This window comes from Urocitellus parryii, chromosome 15 (genome assembly GCF_045843805.1).
Source record: "Urocitellus parryii isolate mUroPar1 chromosome 15, mUroPar1.hap1, whole genome shotgun sequence".
NCBI classification, from domain to species: Eukaryota; Metazoa; Chordata; class Mammalia; order Rodentia; family Sciuridae; genus Urocitellus; species Urocitellus parryii.
In genome coordinates this window covers 48,443,307-48,469,283 of record NC_135545.1, presented here as the reverse complement: position 1 = coordinate 48,469,283, position 25,977 = coordinate 48,443,307, and the positions used below count along the sequence as shown (strand labels likewise).

Genomic DNA, 25,977 nt, shown 5'->3' with positions numbered 1-25,977 from the left:
TTTAACCTTTACCAAAAAGGAACCTGATATTAACCAATTCAGCTTTTTATTTATTTTTTCTTGTTCTCATGTGACAAAACCCAATGTTCTGCCTTGGCCCCAGTTCTATCCTATACAACTGGAGGCTGCTTAGTTCATGAATAGAAAACAAAAGCCAATTAGATCCAGAACTAAATTGTTATAATTCTGTCTTTTGACAAACTTGTCCATATGTGGTCAGGGAGAGAACTCAACTAAAACGAGGAAAGAGTTTATATTTCTTTTTTTTTCTTTTTTTTTTTTAAGAGAGAGTGAGAGAGGGAGAGAGAGAAAGAGAGCGAGAGAATTTTAATATTTATTTTTTAGTTATTGGAGGACACAACATCTTTGTTTGTATGTGGTGCTGAGAATCAAACCTGGGCCTCACGCATGCCAGGCGAGCGCGCTACCGCTTGAGCCACATCCCCAGCCCTAAGAGTTTATATTTCTGACTCAAAGGAATAAAAACAAAGCTGTGGCTTTATCTCAGTGACGTTGGGATTTGCTGTGGGAGAGCAGAGCTTCAAAGCACAGGTAGCCACCCCATACCAACTCGGTCCTGGGCTCTGCCAGGGTGGAGGTGGGGCATTGGGAGTAAAAGGCCTGTGAAGTCTTCAACTTCCTGGCCTTGTGCTGCCGTTCCTCGATCTCCTCTTCCAGGGAGTCTCCCTGGCATGCCCTATTGCCCTGCCCCATTCCATCCCGAAGGGCCTTCCTGGTCTTCCCTTTGCACAGCCCTGAAGGCAGCCCACTCTGGGACACTGGTGCTGAGACTTGCAGGGTAGGGAAGAGGTTGCCAGGCAGAGTCAGGAGATGGTTCCTGGCAGAGGGCACAGTATGGGCCAGGGCTCTGAGCCCAGCTGGAGCTGGGGTGAACTGGAACAGAAAGGGAAACTGGAGCCTAGAGGTCAAAGAGGAGGTTGGAAGAAAGTATAGATGAAAGATCAGCAGGAGCAATAGAACCTTAAGGCCTCTACAAGGAGTTTGTGTTTGCAGGGCCACAGGAAGCCATTGCAGACTTTTAAGGCAGGAGTGGCTACTGTCCCTGTTTCCCAGTGCATATGGTAAGCCCCACCTGTCTTTCAGAAGTGTTGACCCTATTACTCACACACATCCTTGACCTGGCAAAGTCTTCAGGGGCCACCTTAAGTCCACTCCACCTTAAACAGGCTCCACCCCCCAGCACAGCCAATGGGCTGAGTAGGGGTGACCAGCTGCCACCTGCCCTCACCCCCATGGTGCTCAAACTGACTGCAGTTCCAGCTATGGCCTCACTGCTCCGGGCTGCAGCCCCGGGACTCTTCTCCTGGAGGGGGTACTGCTCCAGAGGGTCGCAGGTTGGTGGGGCCAGGAGCTGGGAGGGATCCTTGCCTAAAGTATCCCAAGCTCTGTGCTGCCATCGGGCACCCTCACTAGCCCACACCCCTCCCTCCTGCCCTGGGGCAGGGAGAGGGTGCGGTGGCCCCCAGTTCTCTTTCTGGCGCCCCTGGCACTGTGATTCTTCCCTGAAGGGCGAGCTCAGCAAGGGCTTCGTGGAGTCTCTAAAGGCTATTGTGGGGAGCCCCCACGTGTCCACTGCTGTTGCTGTTCGAGAGCATCACGGGCAGGATGAGTCCATACACAGGTATTGGGAACCCTGGCTAGGAATGGGATCCCTGGTCGTCCTCGTCCCCACTCACCTGTTTTGGTGTGCTGTGGCACTCTCTATGGAGGGCTGCTCTCTGCCTCTTGTTTGCTGTGTGGCCTCAGGCCTTGTGACATCTCCAGGCTCCTTGAGAAGGGGGGCCAGAGGGTGCCACTAGCTTCTCACCCGCTGAGGCCTGTTTCTAGGTGTCAACCTCCAGATGCGGTGGTGTGGCCCCAGAATGTGGACCAGGTCAGCCGGCTGGCAGCTCTCTGCTATGGCCAAGGTGTGCCCATCATCCCCTTCGGCACAGGCACCGGCCTCGAGGGGGGAGTCTGCGCTGTGCAGGTATAGCAGGGTGCCTCAGGTCTACTTCACCACACTGGGCATGTTTGTGGCCATTCCTACATGCCATTCTGGGACTCTGGTCTGGCTGCTGGGGTTCAGCCGTGGGGTAGAATCCTGGGGTCTGCCCAGCCCAGAGACTTAGGTCAGTTGGCCTTCTTTGCACCCCTGCTCCCAGGGTGGTGTGTGCATTAACCTGACCCACATGGACCGGATCACGGAACTGAACACAGAAGACTTCTCTGTGGTAGTGGAGCCTGGTGTCACCCGTAAAGCTCTCAATGCCCACCTGCGCAACAGTGGCCTCTGGTTTACTGTGGGTAAGCTTGGGGCTCCTGCACCTTTCCCAGGGTCCTGGGGGTTTGCAGGGGGCTGGGCTGTTTATGGGGCTTCAGAGGACCCTGCTCTCCCCATCTGCCCAGGGTGGGGGAAAGGGCCTTCGGCTTGCCCTCTCCTGCTTTCTGCCCTCCAGACCCAGGTGCAGACGCCTCTATCTGTGGCATGGTGGCCACTGGGGCTTCAGGCACCAACTCTGTGCGCTATGGCACCATTCGGGACAATGTGGTCAATCTGGAGGTGGTGTTGCCTGATGGGCGGCTGCTTCACACGGCGGGCCAGGGCCGTCATTTCAGGTGAATGTCCTCTGCCCTTGGCCTGAGGCTTCAGTGAGTGCTGATGGGGCCTCTAGAAGCCCTCCTGGATCAATGAGTGGCTAGAGAGGGCTGTCATGTGGGCCAGCAGATGGCCAGCATGCTGGGGTTTGCTCTCCTGCATAAGGCTGATAGAGGTTGAGCAGTGGCAAGTACTGTAATGGGAACTGGGGATGCGGAAGGCCAGCCCAGACTTGGGGGCCTAAGGGATAGTGTCCTGGGCCCCACCTTCAGATTTCTGGGCAGAAATCCCTCATTGCACGGTCTGGACACTCACCTACCTTATGTGTTCCTTATGTGTCTGGACACTCACCTACCTTATGGGGCCCAGGAAGAGTGCAGCTGGCTACAACCTCACAGGACTCTTTGTGGGCTCTGAGGGGACACTGGGCCTCATCACATCTGCCACCCTGCGCTTGCACCCTGTCCCCGAAGCCACAGTGGCTGCCACCTGTGCATTCCCCAGTGTCCAGGCGGCTGTGGACAGCACTGTACAGATCCTCCAAGCTGCAGTGCCTGTGGCCCGCATTGGTGAGCCAAGGACTGGTGCAGTTGGGGTGGGCTGCACAGAAGAGGCCCCCTTGGAAGGCCAAGCCTCACTGGGCATCCCTCTTCCTGGTCCCAGAGTTCTTAGATGACGTCACAATGGACGCCTGCAATAGGCACAGCAAGCTGAGCTGTGCTGTGGCGCCCACACTCTTCCTTGAGTTCCACGGTTCCGAGCAGGCACTGGCAGAGCAGGTGCAGCACACAGGTGTGTTGAGGGTGGGACAGCAGAGCCTGGGCTGCCCTAGTGTAGGGCCTGGGTCAACTTTTTCCTACTGCAGAGGCGATCACCCAGCAAAATGGAGCCTCTCACTTCTCCTGGGCCAAAGAGAGTGAAGAGCGCAACCAGCTTTGGGCAGCCCGGCACAATGCTTGGTATGCACTCCTAGCCCTGTCTCCAGGCTGCAAGGTGAGCTGGGATGGGGATGGAGGTGGAATCCACTGTTCAGCCCACAAATCCTTCCCTCAACCCACTATCAGACTGTTGGAAACAGCAGGCTCAAGTGGCTGGGTGGGCACTAGAAGCTGGGGTTATAGACCCTCTCGCCAAACTGTTTCTCAGAGGCTATCTAGTGTCCAATCACACTAGGGAGCCCTTCCTGCAACCATGCATGCTCTTGGGAGTTTTGAACAGAGAGGGAAGATCTACCCAGAAGGGGAAGCTGGGCTCTAGGCAGAGCAAGCAGAGGCTCAGTAGTGCAGGGGAAAAGGGGACCTGCACAAAGCCAAGGGTGGAAAACCAGGGCAGTGGTGAAGGTCTGGGCTGGCAAGACCTGGGGAACACAATCTGGTACAACTGTCTAGAGAACAGCAAGCCGTTTCCTTCTGTGAAGTCAAATCCCCTCAGACTTGATCATAGTGACCTTTAGCTTTAGGCAGACAGATGGGGATGGGGAGAGCCTCACCAGTCTGCCCTCTGACCCAGGGCTATTCCACTGACGTGTGTGTGCCCATCTCCCGGTTGCCGGAGATCCTGGTGCAGACCAAGGAGGAACTGAAGACCTCGGGACTTCAAGGTTCTGCCTACTCACCTGGAGTGAGGTGGGGAGGCACTGAGGCCCACCAGTGCCTGGGCCAAGGGCAGGGGAGGCTGGAGGCAACAGCTTAGTCCTCTGGGTCCACAGGAGGCATTGTTGGGCATGTGGGTGATGGCAATTTCCACTGCATCTTGCTGGTCAACCCAGATGATGATGAGGAGCACCACAGGGTCAGAGCCTTCACAAAAAAGCTGGGCAGGTAAGAGTTGAACCTGAGATAGGCTGGGTGGGGGAGGGCAGAGGAAGTGGGAGAGGAGTCCACTGAGGTATTCCTTCTCATGATATCCCAGGCGGGCACTGGCACTCCACGGGACGTGTACTGGGGAGCATGGCATTGGGCTGGGCAAGCGGCAGCTACTGCAGGAGGAGATTGGTGCTGTCGGCATGGAGACCATGCGGCAGCTCAAGGTCATGCTGGACCCCCGAAGCCTCATGAACCCAGGCAAGGTGCTGTGAGGAGCTCTGAATACTTAGCTACCCTGCAAAGGATGGACAATGCAGATGCCGTTTCTGCCTGCCAGTTAGCCCTCTGTAGCTGGGGCCTAGGGTTCAAGCCAGGAGAGAAGCCGGGCTCCCTCTCTGGCCCTCTTGCTGTCTTCAAAAGCCTTTGGTCCAGTAAATGACCCAGCGTGGTTCCTGGTGAAGCTGCTTTCTATCTGATCTCACATACCCTGTACTGGCTGGGGGAGATGGTGTGGGGCCCACCCCAAGACTAAGATCATATCCCTGTCAAGGTCTCCCCACTGCTGACGCCCAGGACCCTTTATCAACCCTTCATCTACTTGGGTTGATAGGCATGCTCCTTTCCTGAAAGGGGAGGGGCCTCCCAAATGAATCTGAACCCCATTTATAGCTGTCTGGAGATCAGCAGGCAACACTTCCCATATACACCCTCTCTTCCTCTAGATAGTGACCCATTTGTCTGGGGCCTGTCCTCTGATTTATGGAACCCTGGGGAAAAGGATGGTGCTCAGACTTTGGAAGGAAGCAGGTCCCTGTTCCAACTTCTCTGCTTCTGAGAACCTTGGACCTACCCACAGTGGAGGTCCACTAGGCTCCAGCTGGGCCTTAGAACTCTGAACACATTCTTCAAGCAGCTGCTACCAATTGTTAGAAATGGGAGTGAGATTATCATTGCACCACACTGCTCCATGGTATACACTCCAAATCAAGGTCATCCTACCCTGAGGCCTGCCTGTCTTGGGATCCCTAGCCAGGGCCCCTAAGGTCCTTAGCAGTTGTTCTCCCAAAGCCCACTAGAGGGTGCCCGACACCAGTAAACTCAAGACACCACAGCAGCTGCGGCCCAGGACTCTTCTGTCCAGGGCCTGAAACTTTTAGCCCTGGGCCACCCACCTCCCAGGGCTGTGGAGCGATCTGGCAGGCAATCTGTAAACCCTCCACTCACTGTAGGTCCCAGGAACCTGTAGTGCCACTTATCTCCCTCACTCCCAGGTCTTTGGCCCTCTTAGCAAAGGGGCTGGGTGAGGGATGCTGGGAGCCAGTGCAGGGAAACAGCACCCTTCTGTTCACATCATGCTTTTCCCTCAACCCTCTCAGTCCCTAACCAAGCCTTCCATGGGGGGCGGGGGGCACTCTGCAACTCCCTCTTGCCCACCCTCCATTCTTGGGATCCCTACTTTGTGCTAACACTGGGCTGTAGCAGACAGCAGTAACACTGACCTGGGTTTGAGGACACACTGGCGTTTCTGTTTCTGGCTGGGAACAGAGATTATGCCAAGGATGGTTTGGTGGCAAGTCCCCTGGGCCCTCCCCCGACACCACCCAGTATGCAAGCAATCCAACCATCAGCCACCATGCTCACCATGGAAACAGCTCCCCAGCCCTTCCCCCTCCCCTTCTGAACAGACTGCAGGGCCCTCCCACAGCCCTCCCAGGTGTTGTGCAGTGGCCAGTCTTGGCTGCAGCTCTTTGATGTTGCCCCCTGGGTCTGGTGACTAGAAGGCACACAGCAAATGGCCAATTCCCCACAATTTTTTATTAAGAAAAATTCCAGACATACAGAAGAGTTGAAAGAACAAGTACACTGTTCAGTGATGAAATACCAGCCATTGAAGATTCAACAACAGACATTTTTGCCTTTTTTTTTTTTTTCCGGGGGGAACCATTTGGAATTACACATTTCTGAAAAAAAATCATTCATCTGTATATAATTCAGCATCTACTTCCTAAGAATAAGGACATCCTCCTGTAAAGTTCAATACTATTAAAGGCTGTTAAGATGAAAGGTTTTCACAAGGGGCTCCTCTTTAGAAGCTGCCCCTTCCCACAAGCATGCTGGGTCCCCAGCAGAGAAGGGGCAATACAGGCTTCTGGAGAGCAGTCTGGACAGGAGGGTGACAAACACCAGCTCCACTTGGGAAGCCCCAACAACTTCAGTCCCACCTCCACACCAGATGCTGGCAACCTGGGTCTGAATTCAGAGCACTGTGCAGCCAGCAGAGGGCTGCAGTGTGCCAGGTGGGAGCGGAAGTCACTGGGGGTGGAGATGAGCACCAGCCCTGAGAGCCTGGAATAGTACCGGCGTGGGCCCCAGCCTTGCCCCACCCAACTCACAACCACTCAGCTCACATGGGGTGCTGCCAAAGCAGCCAGGCTCACACAGCCATGGTGGGCACACAAAGCTTCCATCTCCAAGTCCAAGGGTCAAGCAAGGAGATCTCCTTCAGGGCTAGGCCCTGCCCTGGCAGCTTTGCTGGTGGAATTAAATATAGAACAGGGAGACACAGTTGCCAGGCAGAGCAGGAGGTGCTGTGAATAGAACAGTGCCCTTTGCAGTGACAAAGTTATAAGGAAGCCTGCTGTGCATGTGCCAGGCCTTCAGGGTAGATCTCCTGACCCTCATGGCGACCTCAGAACTGCGTGATTTTGTCCCCACTTCATACAAGGGAATTTGAAGTTCGGATGAATGGTGTCATTTCCCCAAGACCATTTTGCCAACTGGTAGGGAGCTCAAATGAGGACAGCCCATGTTATGGCCGTCAACTCCCACCCAAAGTGATTCCAATACGGACATCCAGGCTACAAATCAAACTCTTCTTCAGTTCTGAGCATGCCCACTGGCCTGCAATAAATATCCTTACAGAGTGGGTGCTTCAGGAAGCATCTGAGGGCAGGTGACTTCAGCTGGGCCCCAGTACCAGCGTAGTCCAGGCTCCTGGGCCTGGTGGGCTTAGGTCCTGAGGCAACAGCACAAGGGCAGGCCTGGGAAGGAACAGGGCACAGAAGGTTCGGAATTGGCTCTCTCTAGAGCTTTCCTTGGCTGGCTCTTCAGGAAGCCCTGGAATGCAGCTCCTGGAGCCTGGCACAAAGACAGAGGCTGGGCATGCACTGCTGCCCCCTGCCCTGAGGTCCTGCCCAGCCTGTAATTTGCCAACTTTTGTGAGCCTGAGTGGTTGGTTCTGGTTCAAGGGCTCTAAGCTGGCTCAGTCCCAAATCAGGGCCTCTTCCTGGGCCTCAATGAAGCATGCCCATGAGTCAGCACTAAGATGTGGATAGAGCAACAGGCAAGCAGAACATGGGACTGGGAGCAGGTGCTGTGATGGAGGGGCTGGGGTAGTACCTGGAGTAACCCACATCCTTACAGACTCCAGTGGCTGCAAGATCTTTGCCCCTGCAGATCTTTCCAGAAAAGTTTGGTTATAACCACTCCATTCCACAGATGACGGCAGATTGGTTCCACGATGCTTACAAGGGTTAGCAGACTTGTAGGATGCACACCTGAATCACCACTTCCCCTCTACCCAGGTACAGCTGTCTGAGAACCATGGCACATTCACAGTGCTGCACAGTCGGCTGAAGGAACACTAAGGAGGTGGGTGAGGGGTGGGGTAGGCCTTGGCCCTCACTTCTTTATTGTATAACAATACTTCATTAAAATAACATCACACAGTTTATCTTTTATTAGACATTATTTTAATACCATATCAAACACCTTGACTGATGAAGAAAGCTTTTCTCCCAAGCTTTGAACATTTTTAAACATTTTATAAGTTTTTTTTTTAAATATATAAATACAGAAACCTATCTTGCATGGGCTGATGCCATGTGTGAACATCAATGGCTAAATGTTCTCAGAGTGCCTGAAAACAGGGGTAGCAGGACATGTTTATTTAGTCTTTTGTTGATTTAGTTTTCTGGGGGAAAAAACCCACAAGGGCCTAAGAAAAATGTTCAGGCATTTTTGCAGGACACTTGTGGTTGTTAAATCCTCTGAACTGACCAGAACCAGGAGGAAAGAAGGGGGAAGACATGGGAGAAAGGTGGAAAAAAGTCCTTGATGGGTGTATTTTTTTTTTTTTTTTGCCAGGGGGTGGGGGGCAATGAAACCAAGATATTAGGGTCCCTTGGGGAGAAAAGTGCAAAACCAAGCCAGAAAAATGGGAGGAAGAAACAAAACAAAAGCAACCCAACCCCTAGATAGAGGCTGGTGACACGGAGAGCTGACTGGGTGCTGGGTGAAGGAAGAGAAGGTGTGTGCCCGCCCGCCGTCAGAGCATTAGTGGCAAGGACGCGGCCACATTTGGTTCTGTCGCTGAGTGGGTTATAGCTAATCTGTAAACATCACGAGGGAAAACACCAGTCGACACTAGACTTTTTTTTTTATATATAATTTTTTTTTGTAAACACTTTAAAGACAGACCCACAATGCCTTTCAAAGGTGAAAAAGAAAATGCCCTTTCCCTCCTGGGCTGAGGGGGAGGGGAAGGATAGCTGTGATTTCACTCTTCTCTCCAACTCGCTCTCATCCAATCTGGTGTCCTCAGGGAAGAGGGAGAACCGTTTTCTGGAAGTCAGTGCAGAAGAGGTGCCCTGTTCCCACTGGTGTCCCAAACTCAGCTCTGCCCCAGTGTCCGATGAGCCTCCTCTCAGGAACAGGGCTGTCTGTCCCTGTGTGGATCGGAGTAAGTCAGCCGTGCTCCGTCTGGCTGAGGGCTGGCTGCTGCATCCCACAGTGGCAGCAGGTGTCCTGCTGAGAGCAGGCTGGCCAGGGCGTCTGTGGTTCCATCCAGGTGGCCCCCCCCCCAAGCCAAACATCATGCCGGGAATCTGGACCCACGCCGCAGGGCCAGGCACACTCCCTCTGCCTCACTCTCACCCTTGCTTTTTCTTCTCCCCTTGCCATCAGTTTTGAGGTGAAGGTAAAAGAGCAAATGTCCCTGATTTGTCTGACATCATCAGCTGTTCTGGGCATTTACTTGGAATAAATAAAATAAACCTAACAAAAGAAAACAAAACAAAGGAGAGAGAGAGAAGAAAGAAAAGAGGCCCCCAACCTTTGGATATGAGTGAGATGAAGTAGAGTTGAGTGTTTTTTTCTGGGGATTTTGTCTATTTGTTTGCCAGAAAAAAGAAAGCGCCAGCCCAGAACTCAGAAGGGACAGTGGGGTGGGGGACAGAAGAGGGTGTCAACATGAAGCTGGGTGCCCTGGGGAAGAAATGGAGAGGACAGACTCAATGGTTACACTGGGAGACACATGTGCACACATGGGAGGGAGATGAGGTGCTAGCCTGTTGCAATCAGGACCCTGTGCTGTGGGACAGAGGGGCCAAGTCTCTGGAAGTGGGTGAGGGAGGTGGCCTGCAAGTGGAAGAACCAGTAGTGAAATGCCCACTGAAAGCGCTCTGCAGTGGACTATGCGCTGTCCACAGGCTGTCTAACTCTGAGTGCATGTCCATAAGGCCACAGAGAGTCATTCTTCCCATCACCAAAGAAGTGGAGACACAGGTGAGTGAGGACAAGGTGCCACCGGCTGCAAACCCGAGCTTATCCACTTCTGCCTGAGTATGTTCCCAGAGGATCTTTCAGAACTTTCCTCAGGGAGATTCACCCTGGACATCCGGAATATGCTAATCTTTCCCCAACTAATTCTACCTCTTCTGAGTATGTTCTTCATGAACATGTGCACCTGAGTGTGCATCCCTTATGTTTCTTAGGAAAAATCTCTTCCATTAACTACTTACAGATGAAGCACCTCAGTTCCCCCACCACCAGGCCCCCAGTGACACAACCCTGAGCCTGGAGCACCTCCAAGCACGGGCTCACCTTTGAGAGGATTCGGCAAGCAAGCCCGACAGGGTCAGTCCGCAGGGTGTTCTGGACAAGATCTGTTCACTTCAAACCACGAGTCTATGCAGCTGAGGACAGTGGGGGAGGGAGGAACAGCAAGGGGAAACCATGTTAGCTGTTAAAACACACAGTCTTGGCAAAGGTGGCTCTTTCAGGGGTCAGACTACTAAACAAAGGTTCCCTAAATCTCTCCTGGAAGAACCCCAGGAAAAAAATCATGTACCCACTGCTTAAAGCAAGAAGGGAGGACATCAGGATTGGTTTTGGTTCAGCAGTGTTGGCAGTGGTGTGCAGGCTCAGGGAGACCTGGCGTTACAGGAAGACCTGGCGTTACAGGAAGACCTGGCGTTATAGGAAGGGAGGGGACCAAGGCCAAATGAAGGGGCAGAGGAAGATGGCAACAGCTATTGGTGAAAAGGTGAAGGGGGGGGTTCAGGGACTGTCAGGGTGGCTAGTCAACTACCTCTAAGGCTTGAGGTGCAGGGAGTAGGAATAAAGACAGGGCAGGACTGGCAAGTGCTCCTGCTTCTGGGGTCCTGATAGAGCACCCTCCTGGGTTAAAGGAGCCGTGAGGCTCTTCCCCAGTGGATACCTTCTCAGAAGACTCCTGAGATCTACCTGATTTGGTTGCAAAGGTGGAAAGAGGATCTGGACCCTCAGGCTATGGTGACTAAGAAAGTGAGCCAGGGAGGGGGCTTTTAGTTTACAAAGAACAACTGCCCCAAAACAGGGTCCCGATTTGTAAACCAACCTGGGCTTTCTCAAAGACAGAAACCAGATGGATAATGTGCACAAGACTCCCCCAGGACAGGGGTTGTCTTTTCTGGTTCTGGTTAGTTCTTCCCTGGGACATTGCAGGGCTCTGTGCTGAGACCCAGACCATGAATCATAATTATCCCCTATGCCAACCATAAGCCTCTGCATCAGTCACATCCACGTATCAGGCATAGTGGTCACACTAGACTAGTGGCCCCAGGCTGGGCTTAGAGAAGCCTGTGTGCCAAGAAGCAGCTCTGGGTTTGAGGAGTAGAGAGCAGGTGGTGGCCACAGGAACACAGGGCATCCTCTCTTCTTGGGCAAGAAGGTATCCTTTTTCCACTTGGAAACAAGAATAAGGCTCCTGCTGAAGCCTGAGGATGAATCTTGGCCCTGCTAATTATAGCAGCTGTTGGTGCCCACAGATTGGTGCCCATGGCTGTGGCTCTTTCTGCCTCCTGGCCCTCTGGGGAGAAGGGCAAGCACAGGGCAGCAAGGACACCCTCCATGCTGCCTCTCTCACCCTGTGGTATGGAGAGGTCTACACAGAAAGAAGAGGCTCAGGGAGACAGATGAGAGTCAAGTTCTAGGTAGGATCCTAAGTACCTCCAACCTTTGCAGCTCCCTACCTGCTCCCACCATCTGAGCCATTAAAACAGAGCTGAACCTCAGGCAATTCTAGTACTTTGTATCCCTATAACCTTCCCATTAACACAGTGACACTGGAGGGGTCCTTGGTGGGAGGAGATATCCCACAAAGGGGACAGACAGAATGGCTGGTGATGAGGGTCTGCTTGGTGGGATGTGGGGCATGCTGAGCTGCTCCTGCCGGGCCCTTGTACCTTTTATGATAGATGCACAGGCAGGGCAGCCTGGCTATCGTGTCCCCCTGAAGCAGCTCCTCCAGGCAGATTACACACTCACCCGCATCTTTAGTCAGCACATCATCTGCAAGGGGGACAGGAAGGGCAAGGGGTTAGTCACCAGTGGGTGGGTGGCACAAAGCAACTAGCTGGGTGGTCTAGCAACTAGCCCGGTAACCCAAACTGCCAGGCTCTGTGGGTACACAAACTTGAGCAGCAGAACCCTGTCATCGAGACCCTCACTATGGAGACAAAACATGTCCACATGTTAAATATCTGAAAACAAACAGGAGTTAATCCTAAAGTGAAATTAACCTAAGGTCCAGGAGGACCCCAAAAATAAATAAATAAATAAATAAATAAATAATAAAAAGGGGAGCTAGGGATATAGCTAAGTTGGTAGAGTGCTTGCCTTGCATGCACAAGGCCCTGGGTTCAATCCCCAGCACCACAAAAAACAAAACAAAACAAAACAACAATAACAACAACAAAAAACGCTTGGAGAGTGCTAGATGCAGCAAAGACAGGATGAGGCAGCCTTCTCCATTAATACACTCCCTCCCCACACACTTACTCCAAGGGTGCTGATTTCTGGTTTAGAAAAACAGCACTTGGGAGGGTGCTCAAGGCAAGAGTGAGTGGAGGACGAGGTGCTCCAGCAAACACCTGTCCATGAATGTTCACAGCTGTGACTCCCAATACCCAAAGGTGAAAACAGCCCATGTCCACCAGCTGATGAATGGAGAAACTGAAGAGTATACCATACATAGATACTCCTCCAAGAAAAGGAAGGAAGAACTGATACATGCCACAATGTGAACGAACCTTGAAAATATGCTGAGAGAAGACAAACACAAAGGCCACCCATTGCATGATAGCATTTACGAAATGTCCAGAATAGATAAAAGGTAGACCGGGGCTGGGGGCAAAGAAATGAGGAACCAATGCTTAATGGGTAAGGGGTTTTCTTTGCTCCTTTAAAATTTTTCTGTTTAATTGTGGTAAGAACACTTAGTATGAGAATCAACCCATTTAACAAATTTTTTCCTTGTAACAATTTTTAATGTGCAATACAGTATCATCAATTATGAGCACAATGTTGTACAGCAGATCTCTAGGATGGATTGTCTTGCACAGCTGAAGCTTTATGCTCACAGCACAGCAACTCCCTACCTCTTCCTCCTCCAGCCTTGGCAACCACAGTCCGCCCTCCAGTTCCATTAATCTGACTACTTTACAGACCTCAGAAGTGGAATCAAGCTAGAGCCAGACAGAGATTGTAGTTGCACAACACTGTGTGTCTTAAATGCCATTCAACTGTACATTTCAAATGGTCAATCCTCTGCCCCCTTTTAAATTTTTTTTTAAGTTATAGATGGGCAAAATACCTTTATTTTTGAAATTTATTTTCATGTGGTGCTGAGGATCAAACCCAGTGCCTCACACGTTAGGCAAGCGCTCTACCACTGAGCCACAAACTCAGCCCATCATGTGAATTTCACCTCCATTTTAAATAAAAGAAAAAGAAAAAAAAAAAGAAGACCATGCTTCCCTTCCAAAGAGAATGAGAAGAAGGTAGCTCCTGCACATAGGGGGTGCAGCAGAACCAGGAATGAGAAAGCCAAGAGAAAAGGTGAGCACCATGACAGGCTCAGTGGTCTTTTCTTATATTTCTTTCTTTTTTTTAAATATTTATTTTTTAATTGTACACAATACCTTCATTTTGTTCATTTATTTTTATGTGGTGCTGAGGATCAAACTCAGGGCCTCACATGTGCTAGGCGAGTGCTCTACTCAGAGCCACAACCCCAACCCTTTTCTTATATTTCTTTTCTTTTTTTAAAATTTATTTATTAGTTGTAGTTGGACACAATACCTTTATTTTATTTATTTATTTTCATGTGGTGCTGAGGATCGAACCCAGGGCCTCATGTGCTAGGCAAGCGCTCTACTGCTGAGCCACAACCCAGCCCCCTCTAATATTTCTTTTTTTTTTTTTTAAAGACCCATAAATGCAGAGCCCCAAAGAAAGTAGAAGTTCCTCTCTAACAACTTATTTTACAGTTTGTAGCTGATTCTTTTCTCCAAGCTTTTCTTTTTTTTTTTTTAAAGAGAGAGTGAGAGAGGAGAGAGAGAGAGAGAGAGAGAGAGAGAGAGAGAGAGAGAGAGAGAGAATGAATTTTTAATATTTATTTTTTAGTTCTTGGCAGACACAACATCTTTGTTGGTATGTGGTGCTGAGGATCGAACCCGGGCCGCACGCATGCCAGGTGAGCGCGCTACCGCTGAGCCACATCTCCAGCCCCTCTAATATTTCTTTTAAAAACATTTTTTAAGTTGTAGTTTATTTATACCTTTATTTATTTATTTATTTATTTTTACATGATGCTGAGGATGGAACCCAGCGCCTCACACATGCTAGGTCAGCATCCTACTGCTGAGCCACAACCCCAGCCCCTACATTTCTTCTTCTTCTTCTTCTTCTTCTTCTTCTTCTTCTTCAAAATATTTTTAGGGGCTGGGGTTGTGGCTCAGTGGTAGAGCACTTGCCTCACATTTGTGAGGCACTGGGTTCAATTCTCAGCACCACATATAAATCAGTGAATAAAATAAAGGTCCATCAACAACTAAAAAGATATTAAAAATATTTTTAGATGTACACAATACATTTGTTTTGTTTATTTAGTTTTTTAATGTGGTACTTGGGATCAAACTCAGTGTCTCATGTGTGTTAGGCAAGTTCTCTACCACTGAGCCACAAACCCACCTCCACTTTCTTATATTTTTGTAACATTCTATATGATGGAGACTCAAAAGTATCTGAGCCATAGTCTCAGGATTCAAGTAGTATAGCCAGGAAGGCTAAATGAGAAAATAAAATGTGCACCAGGATGATCCTAGATAGCCTTTTGGTACACAGAGGCCCAGGTATAAGGGGTATGGAAGAAGTTACCCACTCAGGGTAGGGACTGTCCAGGGAGGGCTTTAGAGAAGGCCACAATGAAGTAAGCTGACAGGCAAAGGCTTGGGTGCAGTGTAGAGATTCCATGCAAAGGTGTGTTATGAATAACAAAGGTGTGTTATTTGAACTGCAGGAATTCTGCTAAGTCAGGTGCAAAGAGATCCGTGGGGCCGCAGGGGGAGGTGAGACAAGGTTCCCTAGGACAAACTTGCCAACCTGTGCCGTGCTGTGTGCTTGAATCTTGTCTACTTAACCAAGAAGCACTGGAGGTGCATCTTGATTCCAGGAGTTCTGGAAGCTCCTGGAGAATGGATTGGAGGAGTCTAAAGATGGAGAACCCACTCTGGAGACCAACATTGTGCAGCAGTGCACATGCTGACAAGGACTGAGCAAAGAGGGGTGTTTGCCACTAGAGAGGAACTCTGGGGGGCAAGCATGAGCACAGAAGCGATGAACTGAGTCAGATGGGAGGTGTCAATCCATTAGGTATCTCCATAGGGACATGCTAATGGAGACCTCCTGGAGTCCAGATGTGAGGTGCAGAATAGAGAAAGCAAAGACAGATGTGCGTTAAGATTAATATATGAAGGACAGGGGAAAGAGGCAATATAAGGTTACCCATCAAGCGAGCAGACTATGCCTGGAGGGAGAGCTTGCAGCAGGATCACTTCTCGACACTCAAAGACTTTTGTTTTTGAGCCCTGTCAGTGATACAAACTGACATTCCACATGCATGTTTTCCTGAGCCTCGTGATCTTACAAGCTAGCAAGGCACACAGTATTGTTCCCATTTTGTGAACAAGGACACAAGCCCAGAGAAGTCCCACATCTTGCTTGTGAATGGTCTGTGCTGGGACTGTGACTGCTTGGGTAGCCTCTTCTATTGCTGTTTGTGTCCTCTAATTATTTTGGTGGAAAGGGAAATACTAGGAAATCATAAAAATCAGGGTTTTTCATTCCCAGAAAGATCTATGATTTAAAGTCCCCATGAGGAACCCTGAGGAAAAAGCACAAAGTAGAACTGATTTGATACTTCAGTCTCTGTGCACAGGAATTGTGAGAGAAATCACTTGGCTTCTCAGACACTAGGACAACCTAAGGTCATTTTCTCTGTTGACATCTGGCTAACCTGAGGGCCCACCAGAAAGGACAATGAACAGAGAAATGAGCAGGCTCAAAGCCTAGCTTCCAGAGAGGATGGAAGCATCCACAGACATTCTTGGCCATTTCTTCCCTCCTGTGTCTGGGCATCTCACCCCTGAAATGGGTGACATAAATGATATCCTTGACATGATTACAGCTCTCCCTGCCCCTTCACATGCTCCTCCCTCCAGACTTGGGGTGAGTTCCTTGGAGTATGGCAACACCATGATCCTGAAGCAGATTCCCCTTGCATTTCCCCTACTCAAGGGTGATTCAGCTCTGAGCGCAAAGGGCAAGGTAGACTTTTCTAGGTCCCAAACAGCTCCCCACAAGGGCTATGGTCATTTTCCCTCTGCATGTGCTCTAGGAGGGCCCTTGTGGCCCCCAGAAGCAACGATATGGGTGGGGTAGAGGAGGAAGGCATGCCGATATAGCTTAGGGGCTTTCTTCTTCAACAGGAATGAATTTGACTCTTCTCCCTCTTTACACTAGGGGATGGGGAATGAGAAGGGGAAGGGTGGTTCGCTTTCTTATTCTAGGCTGAAAGGCCAATATTCCAAGGGATCAGACTTGAGCATCTGCAGATTCGATGCAGCCTTTTCCTGGCCATTTCACAAAGCAGTTTTATATACCTTACCAGCCAGCCTGGGTCTGTCACACTGGTGGGAAGAAGTACAGTGTGCAGCTGCCCTGCCGGGCTGGCACATGGCAGGAAGCACATTTCACTGGGACTAGGTTACAAAAGGCTACCTGGAGGTTCCTGGGGGTGAGGAAGAGGTGAGAGGCTTGGAATCTGACTGCACGGGGAAGCCAGCAGTGCCCACACCTAGCCCAGTGCCTAGGGAGTAGCATTCTTGCATGGCAAAAGGTAGGAGGAACACAGATCTGCAAGAGGTCTGCGTGGGCTGAGTAAGACTTCCTGTCCCAATCCCTGGGGCTCTGGGAATCAGCAGCCCCCAGGTGTCCCTGGGTTTGTAGCAAGGACCAGAAAGGCTGAAGCAGAAGCCTGGTGTTCAACCGGTTCCCACTCGACTTCCATACCCATCTGACAGGAACCTGCGGCCCACAGCCACATGCTGAGGCCACACTGCAGATGGACTCAAGTGCCAAGGACTTGGCATGCCCAGGACCCAGGAGGAGGGGCTCAAAAAATGCTGGATGATGAGAACACAGGAGCAAAGCTGAGCTTTCTGCCTTCGGGTTCTGCCTTTTTCTTACCATCTCTCAAGCTGTTCTCAACCTTCTTGATACCATGTACAAAGCAACCAATGTCACTGGCCTGGCTGGGGTGGTATACTGGATGGTGCCAGTGCCTGTTCTTGCAACCCGACCAGTGAACCAAGTAATAATGGAGGGCAAAGCTCTCTGGAAACCAAGTGGGAGGTGTGATGCCTGCGGCGGACTGGGGTGGAGGTGATGGCATACTTCTCTCTCGCTGAGATCAGGGGCAGCATTTCTGGCAGCTGTTTTTGTCAAGGAAAAGAAGTCAAAGAGGAGGGTCGGAAGGAGAAGAAGGAAAAGGGCCCTCATTCCTTTGGGCCAGCAACATGGTAGGAGCCTCACAAACAAATCTCAGGGAATCCTAAGAACTTGGGATGGAGTCTTGGATAAGTTCATGAAGTTGCTAAGTGGCTGTGACTCTCAAGTTCAAGCTCCTTCCACCCTGGCACCCTGCCTCCTTCCATTAAAGGAGTAGGCTACACAGGCCTATTCCCTTGGGTTTCAAAAACACTACTATCTCAGAGACAGCTTCAAATTTCCCCATTTTTTTGAAGTGTGCATGGGGTCTCAGAAGTAGTAGAGAAACACAAGTGTGTGCTCAGAGTAGGAAGTAGACAGTTCAGACAGAAGGACGACCCTGCTGCCCTCTGGCATGCTAGGCATGGCTCCTCTGCAGAGATCTCTGGCAACACATGCCCCAAGGGACCCCCAGAGCTGCTGGTAGCACAGGAGTTGGGGGAAAGGCTGGTGTGCACTTCTGAGCAGCAGCTGAGAGCAGGACCATGTATACATGTTTGTTTCTTAATGCCTTGTGACAGTGACAACGAAAGTGGGAGCCAGAGGGAAAACACCTAGCAAATGATGCAGGCTCTGTCCCTGGCCTCATTTCCAGTTTATGTGTGGAATACTGGCTGGTCTTGCACCCTCTTTAGTGCAGAGCTGCTGGCCCAGTCTGCTGGAGAGGAGTCCCTAGGGCATGCCCAGGACAGGGCAGCGATACCAATGTCAGGCCTTGCTGGCTCCTTCATTGGATTCTGGGGTGCTCTACCCTTTAGGCAAAGGGAGATTTTTTTTGTGGTGGTGGTATGGGAGATTGAACCCAGGGACACTCTACCAATAAGCCATACCCCCAGTATTTCTTTTTTATTTTGAGAAAAAAGTCTCACTAAGTTGCCCAGGATATCCTTGAACTTGTGATCCTTCTGCCTATCCTCCTGAGTAGCTGGGATTATAGGCATGTGCCACCAGGCCTAGCCAAAAGGGGAAATCTAAAGCGGCAGTGTGCCCTACCAGCAGCACCCCATCCCAACACCTCAGGACCAGGAGGTGCAATCCAACCAATTTGGTGAATTAGGCTGCAATGAGGATAACCCAGAAAGGTGAGCCGACTAAAATGCAGGCCTGGGGTGCTCCATCTTCACAGAGTTTGCCCACACTTCCACACAGCGTCTTTTCTGGTGTTTTCCCCACTGGCACCAAGTCCCTGCAGGCCTCCCTCCCTCCCACTCCTCATGACCCAGCGGTGGCCAATCTGGCTGGTCAGATGGTCAGAAATGGCTGGCAGCCCTGGATGAACTCCCTCTTCTTTTTCCCCTAGCAGGAGGAACATCAGGACAGACACTGCCACAAATGCCCGGCTCCAGCTTCTGGCCAGCATCTATCAAAAGCTCTGGGCAGAGCCTTGCACAGGGCTGGGTTAACTCCTTGGCCAGGATAAGGCTTTCCTACTCCCAAGATAAGACAGGTTACTTCCATCCCAACATCAGGGTCTCTAGTGGTAGGAGACAAAGGAAAAATACGCACCTATTTGTGCAGGTCTGCCAGCTCAGGGTACCAGAAAACAGGAGGCTTTCTGCTTTTAGGAGAGCCACATTTGCTCAATATGCTTTATAGCATTTCCAGAGAGGGAAGGGCGGGCATGATAAGTCAAGAAGCTGGGCATGGGCCTGGGCCCCTGAACAGAACTGGGAGAAGAGTCTCCTGAAGAAGCACATGTTGGCCACCACACTCTCCTTGACTCTGCTGCAAACCCCCTGTCCCAATGGAACCCCTCAGTGCTGAGGAACCCTGACTGGTCTTAGAACAGCACCCCTAAGCTTTCAGGTGACCCCCCCATGGAACTGTGATTCTCCTTTGGTAGGGGCAAAAATGAGATCCCTATCTCAGAGCTTGTTCTGCTATCTGAGCAATTTGAAGGTCAAAATTCGTGCGTGTATTTTTCAAAGCAAGTTCGTCTATTCTCAGAGCCACAGAGATGTTGAAAAGGGACAGAAATGAAAAGGCCCATTGAAGCTGTCCACTTTTACCCACAACCCAGCCTCCTAACTCCTTCCTCTCTCCTGCATAGCATCTTTATCTGCCAGGAGTCCTACGGATCTAACAATACTTTGGGGCCTACACCCTCCCTACCCCTAACCTCTGCTGTTCATAAGCCTCCCCAGCTGGTGTGTGCCCAGGAATACCAGGTGTTGGTCTTCACTTTTTCTTTTAAGTACTGGTTGAACCAGTTAAACTAGTCTTGCCTTTCCTAAGCTTGGAAGAAAAAAAGAAAAAGAAAAAAATCTGGCAGGCAGCTACTGGAGATATTTGGAACTCTCTGCTCAGGCCAACCCCCATAATAAGATAAATACTACTTCTATCTGTCTCATTTAGGAGGTTTCTACTTTTTTTCTTTGGTGGTCGACTAAATTCCATCTTACATAACCATCATAAATTTTCTAAAACTTTCCCCAATTGTTGCCAGCAACTTTGGAAGGTGAATGTGTGGGGGTGTAGATGGGAAGTCTCCAAGGGCAGTGACCAGGAGTTTCAGTGACTTTTCATGAGAAAACAGAACTTCTTTATCATCTAAGAAAGCCTCACCTTGCGTCCTTTCCAGAAAGATTCAAAGAGTTCACACCTCAGAGACTCCAAATGTCTTTAAAATTTTAAGATAAGGCAATACAAAGCACACGAGGCTAAGGTGATGAGAAATTGTGGTAGAATATATTCCTGGAGAAACCATCTGTGGCCCCAAAGTGCGAGTGCTCCATCTGAACTAGAACAGGCTCCTGGTATGCCCTAGGGACTCCTCTCTTCTCACACAACACACACACACACCCAGGTTGCAAATGCAGTCTTCCCTACTAAAAAGGTTTAAGCATTTTCAGAAGACAAAGACTGAATATGAGGAGTTCAAGCCACCAAAGCCTCCTTTCCACATTACTCATATACACAGAGGGGCTGGAAATTGAGTCTGAAGCACCTTCATCACTTTCATACAACTCTACTCACAGGATAGGAAGTGACTGGCCTGTGGCCTCTCTGCCTCTGGTGGTAAAAGATTGACTTAAAAAAAAAATTATACAGTGTCTCACTATGTTGCCCAGGCTGACCTCAAACCTATGATCCTCCTGACAAAGCTCCTGAGTAGCTGGGGTTATTGGCGTGCCCATCACACTCAGCAAGGATTGCCTATTGCAAAAGAACCTCAAGTTTATTTTTTATTTTGGTGTTGGGAATTGAACTCAGGGGTGCTTTACTACTGAGCAACATGCCCAGCCCTTTTTAAATTTTATTTTGGGACAGGGTCTCATTAAGGTGCTGAAGCTAGCCTTCCGAGTTGCTGGGATTACAAGTGTGTGCTATAATGTCAGGAAAGAGCCTCAAGTTTAAAGACTCTAGCTTACACATATGCACATATGCGCACCCCAGAAAGGTGGCATTTCAAGTAAGATGAGGGGAAAATGAGAAACAGAATAAAAATAGTAGCCCTTGACCTCCAGCTGGCCAATATAAGGGACCCTCCCCTAGGCTGCTGGTGGGAGGGCGACCAGGAGCACCAGACACTCAAGTGCTGACATGGAGGAGTTCCTGGGGACATCTGAAGGTGTCATGGGCAGTTCTCTGGGAGAAGAGCTGGAGACCCTCAACTTCCCATTTTCTGGCATGGTGGTGTGGGATCACTCCTAACTCAGGGTGGCCCTGAGAACATTCTGTCCTCCACAGCTATTCCTCAGTTCTTCCTTACAACTCCAAGGGCCAAGTCTGCTATAAGGCATCTTTGTGTTCTTATGACAGCAAAGGCAGTGTCTACAGAGAGGTCTCCCCAGCAACACATAGGACAAAAAAGTCTTCAGGAGGCATCAATACTTGTGGGACAGACATGAATAAAGCGTTTGAGGCTGTGGGTGGGGAGGGCCATGAGACACAGGGAAGACTACTCTCCCTCCATGGTTCCAGACAGAGATGGTCAACAGGGACAAAGCTGAGCTTGAGTATGGGAAGCCTGGAGCACAGATAACAATGGATTCAGGAACATGGCGGCCGCCAGTCTCTGGGGAACAAGGAAAGGCTGTCTACTGGGAAAGAAAGGGTTTCCAGATACTAGGCAGGAAATATAGGGAAAGGAAACACCAGGGGTAGAGTCAGGGCATGATCTGCCCTGTAGCTGAGGAAAGCAGGTAGCATTCCTGCCTACAGAAAGAATCTTTTGGCCATGCAAGTTAAGTAAGAGATCTGAGAATACTGGTTGAGTATCCCTAATCAGAATATCTGAAAACCTGAAGTGCTCCCCAAACCTGAAACTTTTTTCCCCCTGGTGTTGAGAATTGAACCCAGGGCTTTACACAGGCTGGACAAGTGCTCTACCATTGAGCTAAATCCCCAGTCCCCTGAAATCTTTTGAGTGGTGACATGGCTCCCCCAAATTTCAGATTTTTTGGATTAGAGATGTTCAACTGGTAATGTCTATGTAAATGTCCCCACATCTGAAAAACTCCCAAATTTGAAACACTTCTCTTCTAAGCGTTTCAGATAAGGGTTACTCAACCTGTGGTAGGATATGTTTTCAGCAGAATTGAGCAGATCAGTCACCGATTTATTTCCCAGAATCAATGGCTGATGCTTTATGTGGGAAGAACATATCTGGTGTAAGGAAAGCCTTTCCAGAAAATGTCCATTGTTAGGATGGGGGGAAGGAAAAACAAGTCTTCAGACTCTGAGATACCATGACTCTTCTAGTCCCTGCTCTGACTTTTTTTTTTTTTTTTTGTGGTGCTGGGGATTGAACCCAGGGCCTTGTGCATGCGAGGCAAGCACTCTACCAGCGGAGCTATTTTCCCAGCCCCCCTGCTCTGACTTTAATTTGAGAGGCTGGGCCTACTGCAGGGTTGGCCAACACCCATGAAGTTCTCTGATGAACAGAATTTGGAGATCAGTTTAAAGACATAAGAATGGACAACCACAGTGCCCCAGCAGCATAAGCTAAGCGGCACTATGCCATCTATCTGGAAAACTGCCATAAGAAGCCTATGGAAGGCCTTGCCTCTCCCACGACCACTGCCAACCATGTGTCAGGCTCTGTGCTAAGGTAAGGGGTTTTCTGTGTAATATATCTTAGGTCTGAGAATCCCATGGATGAGGGAATACTATCACCATTGTATGGACCAGAAAACTGAGGCCCTACTATGCTAAGCAACTTATCTGATATAATAGTGAGTGGTAGAGGAAGGTCCAAACTCAGATCAGCTGAACTCTGAATCTTTACTCATAGTATACCAGGCAGTTGTTGACACTTTTTTGTCCCTGGAGATGTTAGGGAGACTTGAATGTCACAGAATCCTGGGCTCCATGATCCCCCCTCCTGCTATACTCACTGCTTAGTTTCAAGGCAGCCTCCAAGGTAGGAAGCCTTGGTGGAGCATTGAGGCTGTGTGACAGCACTTGAATCCATAAAGGGTGTCCTTAGATTCACTGATTCCCTCATGCTCTCTGCTGCAGGGAGACAGAGGGCTTAATCAGGTGTTCACCTGAGTTGCAAAGTGAGGTGATGACCAGGCTTCCAGTATCCTGTGCATACCACCAGCGCACAGGCTCCCATTCCCCAGGGAGGGACAATGCTCCTGCTAGGCTCTTTTGCTGGCTTTTAGAGTGAGTCTGGCTATCTTGGGGCCTGCTATGGTCAGGTGTGCAAAGGGTGAAGGAATGGATATGTCCCTCAACTAGAGTCCATGAAACAGAAGGGGTAGAAGGAAGATTATTGACGAAGCCCTGAGAGCTTTCACGGTGCCATGGACCTGACCCTGGGCCTACCTTTCTTGGCCCATTTCTTTGCCACTAACTTGAACTCCCAGCTCCCTGAAACAACAGGTTTCTTACCACCATGTAGGCATTCCTGCCATAAGGCGAATAAAACTCTGTACAGTTCCCCTCAATCAGAGGCTCTCCCAAAACTGGCTATACCCACAACAACCTCAGGAGGCCAGCAAGGCCCAGCCCTTACCATTGTATGAGAGGCGAGGTTTGCTCAGACACATTATAAAGTGCATTTCCATCTCATCAGAAGCCACAGACTTGGAGCAAATGGGGCACTTGAAACCTGAAAGAGAGGAGAACAGAATGAAATGTCTTCTCCAAATCCAAAGGATCTACAATAAATGTAGACACACTCAAATGATGACGGCTGCGTAGGGGTAGCATCAACATGGACAATGACAATCTAGACCAACATGACTGTGGCCTTTCCATCACAGCCTTTGGCTCCCAGTTTTCTCTTAAGGCTCTCCTGTCACATACCCTTTGATAATGTTAAACAGAGGTCACCGATATGTGGTCTTAGCTTAATTTTCTTCATGACCCTTTCTCAATAGGGTCTAGTAGACAACAAGGATAGAGGAAGCAAATCAAGACAGCTGAATAATCAATCTTTTTCTATGGGGGCTACTGGGGACTGAACTCAGGGGCACTCGACTACTGAGCCACATCCCAGCCCCATGTTGTATTGTATTTAGAGACAGGGTCTCACTGAGTTGCTTAGTGCCTTGCCTTTGCTGAGGCTGGCTTTGGACTCATGATCCTCCTGTCTCAGCCTCTTGAGCTGCTGGGATTATAGGCATGCACCAACATGCCCAGCCTGAATAATCAATCTTTGAATAACAAAGAATTTAATATTTTTCTGCCTCACAGCCTTCAAACCATTTGGCTAGATCACCCTTGGGAAGAATTACCATAGTCATTGGCACCTCCATCCCTCAACCTGCTCAGACTCCTCACCCACCCAGCCAGGCAGCACCTTCATTCCTCACCCAGCACACCCTGTGCCTCCTTCATGGCTAAGGCAGCTGTCTTCTGGGAAGGAAAGCAGCAGTGTAGCCCTCCAAAAGTGCTTCCAAATGTCACCAAGCGAAATAGCTATTTCAAGGTGCCAGGTGAACACAGGGTTTCATGATCTGCTATTTTGTTCCCAGGGAAGTTTGAACCATTTATATTCCCAAAGGTTTCATTAGCACTGTTTCAGTACTAGTAAATTCTGGTCAAGCATCTTTTGTGTTGAACTCAATGCATTAAGGAAACCTAATCCCTAGATTCTTTTTTTTTTTTTTTTTTTTGTTATCCTGGGGCTTGAACTCAGGGGCACTTTACCACTGAGCTACTTCTTCTTACTAAGTTGCCAAGGTTGGCTTTGAATTTTTGATCCTCCTGCCTAAGCCTCCCAAGTCACTGGGATCACAGGTGTGCACCATTATGCTTGGATCCCTAGTTTTCCTTTCTTTTTTTAATACAATAGAAACGAATATTTTCAATCTTTTCCATTTTACTTTTATTGAAATAATTGTTAAATGGGTCAATTCTTTTCCATGTAAATTCTACCAAAAAGATTCACTGCTATTGAAAAGTTATTTATTTATTTGCATCAGTTTATACGTAACACAGCTTTTCTTTCGTGACTATGATTCCTACTTGTCCATCTGCACTTCCTAATATGGCATATCTAATTCCTTATGTGAAGATTTCACACTCCTGTTACTTTTTGGTTAAATATTTCATCCACAATTTTATTTGATGTTGGTAATGACTGTCTTTAGTATTAGTTATGAAACAGATAAAAGGCCAAGCACTCAAAATTGACAGTTGTTGGTCTCAGAACAGAGAAGAGTTCATACCTTCCCAGTGTTCTTCTTGTGGCTACTTCCCTCATCTGTGTGGAAAGTTGTGACTGGGGTGGGTGGCACTGAGGTAGGAAGCAAGCTGGCACAAGCATTTGCTTCAAGTCTCCCAAATACTCTTTTTTTCCAGTGACAATGCTTTGAACTACAGGACCAAATAGTAAATTCAGGGCCTGGTTAACTATGGTCAAAGTGGACACTTCACTCTATGGAATGGTCCCCAATCCCTTAAGACCTTCCCTCAAAGATTATCAATATCTAAGCATCTCAGCTAAAAAGCCTTGGAAATGGTACCAATCCAAGGACTCCAGACAAAATTTTTTCATTTCTGAACTCTGCACAGTTAAAAAACCAAAAGACTGAAAAAAGAACTTAGGAGTAAAGAGAGTGGTATTCCACCCCCAATTTTCTGGTAGAATTAGTTCTAAAATGCACCAGGCTGATTATTTTATAATCCAGTTTAAAAATGTGCAGATCCAGTGCCACATACACAATGGAGAGATGAGGAATGAACCTGAGTCCCAGAATGAAGATGCTCTTCATTTCTAACCCCAGTCCCTTGGTGTTCTCACAGTGTTGTGTTTTTTTCCAATTCAAAAGAACAAGGTTTTGTAAACTTTAAGTGGCTACAGGACACCTGCACTTTGAACTTGCTAAGTTAGTATCCTGCTTGCAGACTGAGGGCTGAGACTGTGGTAGCACGGAGGGAGGTACTCTTTGAGGTCCTTTTGAGGTGTTCAAAGTAATCTTTTACCAGGAAAAGCCTTACTCTTCCCCACTTTCCTGATAACTTAGA

At 49.3% G+C, this 25,977-nt stretch overlaps 2 protein-coding genes across 5 annotated transcripts in view; one reads left to right on the top strand and one right to left on the bottom strand.

Annotated features, from left to right (window-relative positions):
- The first annotated feature begins 1,234 nt into the window (after positions 1–1,234).
- On the top strand, positions 1,235–8,599 carry Ldhd (lactate dehydrogenase D). The gene is made up of 11 exons (XM_026399204.2): positions 1,235–1,355; positions 1,530–1,642; positions 1,849–1,990; positions 2,166–2,307; positions 2,460–2,619; positions 2,969–3,168; positions 3,263–3,391; positions 3,465–3,592; positions 4,109–4,199; positions 4,308–4,419; positions 4,511–8,599. Exons 1-11 carry the CDS (start codon positions 1,254–1,256, stop codon positions 4,674–4,676), a joined length of 1,485 nt encoding a protein of 494 aa, XP_026254989.2. The 5' UTR covers positions 1,235–1,253; the 3' UTR covers positions 4,677–8,599.
- Positions 8,121–25,977, bottom strand: part of Znrf1 (zinc and ring finger 1) — a 103,134-nt gene continuing 85,277 nt past the window's right edge. Inside the window, exons 2-6 of one of the 4 annotated variants that reach the window (XR_003301738.2) lie at positions 23,519–23,614; positions 11,910–12,015; positions 10,288–10,379; positions 9,340–9,459; positions 8,121–9,131 (exon numbers count right to left, since the gene is read on the bottom strand). Coding sequence is in view for 3 of the 4 variants with exons in the window: in XM_077793084.1 (XP_077649210.1) it covers positions 10,322–10,379; positions 11,910–12,015; positions 23,519–23,614 (260 nt within the window). In the remaining variant the exon portion in view is untranslated. The other 3 variants (XM_077793084.1, XM_026399209.2, XM_026399210.2) reach the window with 3 other exon arrangements.

Excerpts from the sequence above, each read along its gene's own strand:
- Ldhd (XM_026399204.2), top strand. The coding sequence starts at position 1,254 with ATGGTGCTCAAACTGACTGCAGTTCCAGCTATGGCCTCACTGCTCCGG. Across the intron at positions 1,356-1,529 it reads ACTGCTCCAGAGGGTCGCAG|GGCGAGCTCAGCAAGGGCTT; the intron begins GTTGGTGGGGCC and ends TCTTCCCTGAAG. Across the intron at positions 3,169-3,262 it reads AGTGCCTGTGGCCCGCATTG|AGTTCTTAGATGACGTCACA; the intron begins GTGAGCCAAGGA and ends TCCTGGTCCCAG.